Raw genomic sequence first — 8,857 nt, forward strand, 5'->3', positions numbered from 1 at the left:
AAGCAAAAAACAAATGCAAGAACAACTCCAATGCAGTGGTCCATCTATCAGTTTATCCATCCATCCATCCATCCATCCATCCATCCATCCATCCATCCATCCATCCATCCATCCATCCATCCATCCATCCATCCATCCATCCATCCATCCATCCATCCATCCATCCATCATCCATCCATCCATCCATCCATCCATCCATCCATCCATCCATCCATCCATCCATCCCGCGAAAATGTAATATATACTACCTTCATATTCAATGGGTTAAAATACAAAAAAAAAAGAACATACAACAAGAGAATATGAAATAACATAACAGAGTGTTCTCTACTTGTAGAACATTTTCACATTTGTTTTAGCATGATTGCAAAACCTATCCGGGACAGGACACACCCATGTTTAAGGAGAGCCAAAGACAGTACAACAAGGAATGTGCAAACCGTTTAAAGGATTAAATATACAGTGCACTTGTTATTTGTGGGTTTCAATAAACTCAATTTCCCTGAGCCTTCGTAAGTCCATGTGAGATCAAAGGATCAAAAACGACTTAATGTCTTAGCAGATGATTATAATGAATTAATGTGCTCCAAATATAGCCAAAATGATATGAAAAGGCACAAAAAAAGGAGCAAGCAGTTCAATTTACTGCACTTGCAAAAACATTACACAATCTTGACGTCACTGTGTAGAAAGTGTGAAAACATGTTGAAATGTAACAACATTGTTTGCTGAGAGCACTCTTAAAATAAATCAACAGAGACATGCAAAATAACCATAAGAATCATTCATGGCCATGAAGGTAATGAGTCCATAATTCTGAATTGTTTTCATATGTGACAGCTTCACACGTGCCACTGGCTCAGTACCATGTGTATGTAATACTGAGCCTTGTAATTGTATAAGTAACAGTTTGAATTACTTTGTATTAATGCATTGGGGCTGACACATTAGTAAGATGCACTTGCTACAAACTAGGGACATCATGTATCACTTTAACTGAATATACGTGTGTAGGCGGCACGGTGACGCACTAGTTAGCATGTAGAATAGAATAGAATAGAATAGAATAGAACAGAATAGAATAGAATAGAATAGAATAGAATAGAATAGAATAGAATAGAATAGAATAGAATAGAATAGAATAGAATAGAATAGAATAGAATAGAATATTCATCCCCACATGTAACTTAACAGTTAAGAATAAACAAACTGTAGACACAGTAGAAAACAATATTGTCATTCAAGTGGTGGAAATAGGCACTACATTACTATTTCCACAGCTTCGACGAAAATCAAATTCTCTTTGTTTATCAACCGTCCCTACTGCCTGTAATCTACTGTTATTTTACAGAGAAATTCTTTACAGTCTAACTAAAAATTAATTGCAGTCATGATGAGATATTTCACACCTAAAAACACCAACTGAAAAGTATCATGACTGAGGAGCTCACATGATCAGACAGTTTTGGTTTAATTATTAATTCCCAGTAGTCTTACCTGAGCACGGAGTTCTTTCACAGCTTCTTCCTGCTTGGACCAATCCTGAGAACACAAAGTGTTCACCATGCTCCGTTCAGCTATCTGGGCTTCCAATTGTTGGTTGGTCTCCTGCAGCCTGTTTACATGCGCCAGGAAGCCCTTCAAACGAGTGTTCAGTGCCCACATGATCTGAGTGGAGTTCTGCAGCGAACCCATGCTGAATTAGGTGTATGTACTAGAAGACACTTTCAATTCCAGTCAAAAGCCAGACATTATAGCTTGCACTATTTTTTCACGTCATTTTAGAAGAAACAGCACACATACTTACTCGGTTCCCAGCAGACGTGATAATTTCTTCACTTGCAGATACAGCTAACAGTCACACACACACTTTCAGAGGCGTGAACTAAGTAAATGTTTACCAAGTGATACTCACGTGAAGTAAGGTGCCCTTCTAATCATAAAGAGCAATAATTGTAGGCAAAAAAGGGAACAAAATTCTCCCAGTCTGTTTTACTTGGCCATAGGAATCCAAAGAACCTCTCCTCTCCTCACGGCTTAGCACATTCCTCTCCTGAGAACTGGTCGATACTTTCTTCTTCCCACTGTGTGTGAGGTCATCATCAGCTGGCCCCTGAGACGCAGCCAATGGACTGTGACCAACCTGCCTTTGGAGCTTGTGATGTGATGCAGTTTTGATGGTCAACTACAGCAGCGACCTTCTCGTCACAAACACACAGCAAATAGACTAGGGGAGAGCCGTGGGGGGTCAAACACAGTGATTACATCACGAGCAGCACTCTGGGGCCCTTTGTCCACTCTGATCCAGGATTACTGAGCTGCTTTCAAACTCACTGCAACACAATGTTCAGAGGGACCCAATGACATGACCTGAAGCATGGAACTCGGTAGTTTTGTGTTGTTTACATATAAATTAAACTCATGCACTGCACACACCTAAATACACCATTTTTTCAACCCTGCCCCAAATAGACTATTGCTCAATGACATTCTAATTTTAGAGCAATTTATGTCTTACCGTTTGGGGCAAGGTTTTATTCTCTCGTTAAATTCTCTGGTGCTGCAAATTGGGATCCATGACCAAACCGCTTTAGACAAAAAGTCACGTATAATTGAAGCGTGTAAAACGAGCTTCAGGTATATTCTGGAGAAACTGGGTTTGGAGTAAATGTCGTAGTGACAGGATAATTTAGGATTACTGATGTTTTATCAACAAAGGTTCATTCGTAGCTAGGTATAGAGTGGAACTAAGACGTTTACAGACAATGCTTGTAAATAATGCTCAATTTGCTTGTGGTGACAGACAGGCCTGTTCAAAAACAGTAATCGGAGGCAATCAATTAAAGGAATTCATTTTGAATGTCATGTGCTCAGTCACATTTCTTCCAGTTCATAGGTAAAAGGACACTCGATTGTGTAGTTCAGTAAAATAAAATTACAATGCTTCCCTTCTTCCTTCAATGAGATATATATATATAGTGATACAAATTCAACAAATCATTACTAAGGTTTTCATTGGGGTTGAATTTGAGTGCTGACAGCATTTTTACATACAGACATGAGCACGCGATCAACGTTTTTTTTAAATATTGTTTGATATAAGATAACACTTTGGTCACAGAGCACATATTTTCTATTATCGTATGATTCAAGATTCAAGAATTTTTATTCGCCACGTTTGAGCGTGCCAAACAAAGAATCTGACTTCGGTACATCACAGCTTCTGTTCAACATTTAGGTGACTAACAACACAGGACGTGTGAAAAATGACAAATATTCTCAAACATCCCCTGATCTTAAATTTAAGTCAAAGTCAAAGTCAGCTTTATTGTCAATCCCTTCATATGTCAAGACACATAAAGAGACTGAAATTCCGTTTCCTCCATCCCACGGTGACGAGACACAGTACACGATAAACATACAATTAGACGACACAAAATAAAAACAAGAAGGCACAAACAATAAATAATAAATAATAAATAAATAAAATGAGTGATGAATAAATAATAAACAAATAACCCAATAAATAAGAGGAGCAAAACTGAGCCAGTGTGCGTACAGCAGACAGTAAGCATAGGGCTAAGTACAGGACGCTACGCAGAAAGGGGGGGCGAGTTCAGGATCCTAACAGCCTGGAGTATGAAGCTGTTGCTGAGTCCGGTGGTGCGGGAGCGCAGGCTCCTGTACCTCTTCCCAGAGGGCAGAAGCTCAAACAAAGAGTGAGCGGGGTGACTCACATCACTCACAATCGTGGTCGCCTTGCGGGTGAGATGGGATGTGTAAATGTCCTTCAAGGAGGGGAGCGAAGCACCAATTATCTTACCAGCCGTGTTCACTATGCGCTGCAGGGCCTTCAAGTCGTAGTCAGTGTAGCCGCCACCCCAAACAGCAATACAGCTGGAGAGGACGCTCTCAATGGTGCCGCGGTAAAATGTAGTCATGACGGCCGGAGGGGCGCTCGCTCGCCTGAGTTTCCGCAGGAAGTACAGGCGACGCTGGGCTTTCTTTGCCAGTGATGCGGTGTTGGTGGACCAGGAGAGATCCTCACTGATGTGCACCCCCAGGAACTTGGCGCTGCTCACTCTCTCCACCACAGCACTGTCGATGGTCAGCGGCAGGTGTTGGGTGTGACCCTTCCGGAAGTCCACAACAATCTCCTTGGTCTTGTCGACGTTCAGCAGGAGGTTGTTGTCCCTGCACCACGTGGTCAGAAGGTCAACCTCCAGCCTGTATTGAGTCTTGTCTCCCTTGGTGATGAGACCCACCAGAGTCGTGTCGTCAGCAAACTTTACTATGCGGTTGTCCCTGTAGGTTGCAGTGCAGTCATGCGTCAGGAGGGTGAAGAGCAGCGGACTGAGCACGCAGCCTTGGGGGGCCCCCGTGCTCAGCGTGATGCTGGCGGAGATTTTGTCGCCAACACGTACCACCTGTGGCCTCTGACAGAGGAAGTCCAGTAGCCAGTTGCAGAGGTAGGTACTGAGGCCCAACGTGTCAAGTTTGCTGATGAGGCGTTGTGGCACAATGGTGTTGAAGGCAGAACTGAAGTCCACAAACAGCAATCTCACATACGAGTCCCTTCTCTCCAGGTGGGTGAGGGCCGAGTGGAGGGCAGAGCAGATGGCATCCTCAGAGGACCGTTTGGCTCGGTACGCAAACTGGAAGGGGTCAATGGTGGGGGGGAGAACGGATCGGATGTGCTCCATGACAAACCGCTCAAAGCACTTCATGATGATGGGCGTAAGTGCCACGGGGCGGTAGTCATTGAAGCAGGACGGAGCAGGTTTCTTCGGCACAGGTACGATGGTGGCAGCTTTGAAACACGAAGGGACGATGGCCTGCTGCAGGGAAGTGTTAAAGATGTCCGTGAAGACACCCGTCAGCTCACCAGCGCAGTCCTTCAGCGCTCGACCCGGGATGTTGTCAGGGCCCGCCGCCTTACGGATGTTGATGGCGCCAAGCGCCCTCCTCACGCTGTCGGTGGAGAGGCAGAGGGGCAGCTCGTGTGAAGGGGGAGTGGCCTTCAGCGGGCAAGTGCTGTTCTGAGCGTCGAAGCGAGCAAAGAAGCGGTTAAGGTCATTGAGCAGACGGACGTCGCCTTCACAGCTCTGCGGCACGGGCTTGTAATCCGTGATGGTCTGAATGCCCTGCCAAAGGCTCCGTGCGTCCCTGCTGTCCTTGAAGTGGGCGGTAATTTTGCACGAGATCATATAATCATTATATAAAACACAATTTACGTCATTATCTTTGTTTATACTCAATCCTTACATTACGATGATATACGAAAGGTAGACAAGAATGATGCCATAATTGCTGTTTTATTTTGTTGTTTTAATTCCTCACCAAAGAGAATAATAAAGAAATTAGATGGATACGCAGTATCAGTAATTTAACAGAAATTGCAAAATTACAATCAATTCCCCTAGTCCTGATTATCTTTTCCACCTCCTTCCAAAATATTCCCACTTTCTTGAACGCTCTCCCAGGTGTGCTTTGCTTTTTCCACCTTCCTTTTTTTTAAGGGATCTCATACTATTTAATAAGGCTATGTCGATCATCACAGACATGGGTGCAAACCGAGCACCATAGCAAACCACCAGACCAGCAACTGAATGTCACCCTCAATCCTCAGACGCTCAGACCTTTATGTGAAACAAAGCAATACGATCATGATGTCTTTTCATTTAAACAAGCTATGATGTCTCGCAAAACAGCAAATGCTTCATGTATTGCCAGTTTTCTACTTGTTAATTTAATGGATTATTGATAATATATTATAATTTACATAATAATTGATAATTAATAATTGCATTTCACATCACAGTATTAAATTATGCCATGAAGTGAGTTTATTTTACACTTCTTTTGTAAACTAGCCTATACTATCGTTCAAAAGTTTGGGGCCACCCAGGAAATTTTGTGCATTCTATGAAAACTAACATAATTGCACAAGGGTTTTCTCATCATCCATTAGCCTTCTAACACAATTAGCAAACACAATGGACCATTGGAGGCATGGTTGATGGAAATGGGCCTCTTTCACCTATGTAGATATTGCAGTAATAACTAGAAATTTGTAGCTAGAATCGTCATTTACCGCATTAACGTGAACAATCTATCAAATGTATTCCTGATTAGTTTAATGTTATCCTCGTTGAAAAAATAGCAATTTGATTTCTAAGTGGCCTCAAACCTTCGAACGGTAGTGTACATTATTGTCATGAACATGTCTGCCAATAGTTGGTGGCTCGGGCATCTCATCAGGATGCCTCATGTCCCATCGGTAGGAGACTCCGTGGACGACCCAGGACGCGCTGGAGAGACTACGTCTCTCAGCTAGCCTGGGAACGTCTTGGGATTCCCCGGGATGGGCTCGATGAAGTGGCTGGGGAGAGGGAAGTCTGGGAGTCCCTCCTAAAGCTGCTGCCCCCGCGACCCGACCCCGGATAAGCGGAAGAAGATGGATGGATGATGGCTGGATGTCTGCCAATAGCACATGCATGCAATAAACTGGTAATATTTAAAATATTAGCCACAGCCTACTTGTATAAGGTGCTGATTAGACTATAAGATGCGTTTACAAATCATCTTCCTGGTTGATCTTGTGGGAAATTCGTACGGAACAACAAGCACAGAAATTATTTTGTGGTGTAAAAATTACTTTCTCCAGCTTGGATGAAAAAACAAACAACTTTACCTTTATCTTGTAGGTGTGAACTCCTTAAATCTTTCTTTTCTTCATTGAAGTACTTTGACAGTTCTGTAAATTTGCTCATGAAATGTCCGGTCTCCAAAGTAAATAAGCACTCCCTCCAAAGAGGCAGGATAAGGATGACTTAAAAAGATGACTTAAGTCTTCACTTATAACTTAACTGCAATTGTTGGATTAATATTAGTTTTCAAAATCAAACACTATATACGTATCTCAACTTATTGTTATTCAAGATTCAAGAAATTCTATTTGCCATGTTTGGGCGTGCCAAACAAGGAATTTGACTTCGGTACATCACAGCGTCTGTTCAACATGAGCAACCAGCTGAGTGGCCTAGTGGTAGAGTGTCCGCCCTGAGACTGGAAGGTTGTGAGTTCAAACCCCGGCCGGGTCATACCAAAGACTATAAAAATGGGACCCATTGCCTCCCTGCTTGGCACTCAGCACTAAGGGTTGGAATTGGGGGATTAGATCATCAAATGGTTCCCGAGCGCGGCACCGCTGCTGCTCACTGCTCCCCTCTCCCCCAGGGGATGGATTAAAATCACATGGGGATGGGTTGAATGCAGAGGACAAATTTCACCACACCCAGATGCGTGTGTGACGATCATTGGGACTTTAACTTTCACTTTAGATGACTAACAACACTCAGGACGTGTGAAAATGGTACAATGTTTCTAACTTGAAAAAGAAGTCCTTACAAATGCCGTTGAACTTGATTGTTAATGGAACACTTGTCCTAGATAATTTGAAAACCAAAGTGGCTTTCTCAAGGAACTTCCACACCCTCAACAAATGGTATCTTGTTGTTGGCATCAACATGCCATTTTTGATTAAGTTGATTCAGTCATTTTTTTCCCCTCCATTCAAAGCTCTTGCTGCGTCGTCGCTGGCAGTTTTGTTATGAAAGTCTGAAGAGCATGAATTCTATTAACATGGAATGTCACTGAGCGTGTTTCCAAGTGTCTGCCTCTACAAAAATGTCGAATGTAGATACTACATATTTACTTAGGTAAATTACGTAAATGGGAACTAGGTGAGGCGGCCCGGTGGCGCTCTGGGTAGCACGTCCGCCTCACAGGAGGGTGCGGGTTCGATTCCACCTCCGGCCCTCCCTGTGCGGAGTTTGCATGTTCTCCCCGGGCCCGCGTGGGTTTTCTCCGGGCACTCCGGTTTCCTCCCCAAAAACATGCTTTGTAGGCCGATTGAGCACTCCAAATTGCCCCTAGGTGTGAGTGCGGATGGTTGTTTGTCTCTGTGTGCCCTGCGATCGGCTGGCAACCAGTTCAAGGTGTCCCCCCGCCTACTGCCCGATGACGGCTGGGATAGGCTCCAGTCTGTGGGGATTAAGCGGTTCAGAAAATGGATGGAACTCGGTGAAAGTCATTAGATGACTTTTACTTGCATGCCTGTACCAGAAGAGAATGCTGCTGAAATGGGTACAACCTAGCAGGGAATGGAAAGAGCCCCCATCTTAAAGTTTCAGCCGTGAAAAGTCTAACAATCCTGATTTTATCAAGCTTTATATCTTCTGACGCTTTTTCTCTTTGTGTGGGTGCCATATAACTCTTGGATCATCCATGATGCAATCCCACCTATTCTGTACATTACATCTTAGTCTTTTCAGTCCCCCCAACACACACACACTTTCTAAAAACATGTATAGGACCTATTAGTACTCTTCAAGATTAATTGAATTGATTAACCTACTTAGAAGGTTAATTGACAACAAATCATGTCTTTTTGAATATGTGCGATAAGACAAGGACAGGTGAGGCAAAACTCATCTGAACAGTCATACTTAGAAGTTAACTAGTAAATAAAAATTTAGACCGACCAGGAAGTTCCTTTAAATAGACAGAAACCTTTCCCCATTTTGTTGTTGCTTGCTCGAACAAACAAACCACACCTTAGACTGGTCTGCAGAGCATACCAGTGGGAGAGATGGTAGATTTGTCATCATCAAGACTTCATTCCTTACATTTCATCAAACAGAAGATGGGGAAATACTGTACCTGAAAAACCTGTTGGGAGTGGTCCAATTCTTCTCACACATATGCAGTGAGGTTCCACCTGATTGATGAAGGTATTGTACCAGTCCGCAAAGACAATTACAGTAATTAGACAATAATGCTGCGTGTAATTAAT

General features: G+C 43.2%; 2 protein-coding genes across 6 annotated transcripts in view; one reads left to right on the top strand and one right to left on the bottom strand.

The window, feature by feature from the left end:
• The window catches only part of krt222 (keratin 222), a 19,711-nt gene extending 11,352 nt beyond the window's left edge, over positions 1 to 8,359 (bottom strand). Inside the window, exons 1-3 of one of the 5 annotated variants that reach the window (XM_061275619.1) lie at positions 6,695 to 8,357; positions 1,916 to 2,333; positions 1,498 to 1,680 (exon numbers count right to left, since the gene is read on the bottom strand). In XM_061275619.1, the coding sequence (XP_061131603.1) occupies positions 1,498 to 1,665 (168 nt within the window). In that variant the 5' untranslated portion in view covers positions 1,666 to 1,680; positions 1,916 to 2,333; positions 6,695 to 8,357. The other 4 variants (XM_061275617.1, XM_061275616.1, XM_061275621.1 and 1 more) reach the window with 4 other exon arrangements.
• A 415-nt stretch (positions 8,360 to 8,774) lies between these two features.
• LOC133152077 (keratin, type I cytoskeletal 19-like) overlaps positions 8,775 to 8,857 on the top strand; it is an 11,168-nt gene continuing 11,085 nt past the window's right edge. Inside the window, exon 1 of the mRNA XM_061275613.1 lies at positions 8,775 to 8,795. Within this exon, the coding sequence (XP_061131597.1) occupies positions 8,790 to 8,795 (6 nt within the window). The 5' untranslated portion in view covers positions 8,775 to 8,789. The remainder of the gene's footprint in view (positions 8,796 to 8,857) is intronic.

This window comes from Syngnathus typhle, linkage group LG3, assembly GCF_033458585.1.
Source record: "Syngnathus typhle isolate RoL2023-S1 ecotype Sweden linkage group LG3, RoL_Styp_1.0, whole genome shotgun sequence".
Lineage (NCBI taxonomy): Eukaryota > Metazoa > Chordata > Actinopteri > Syngnathiformes > Syngnathidae > Syngnathus > Syngnathus typhle.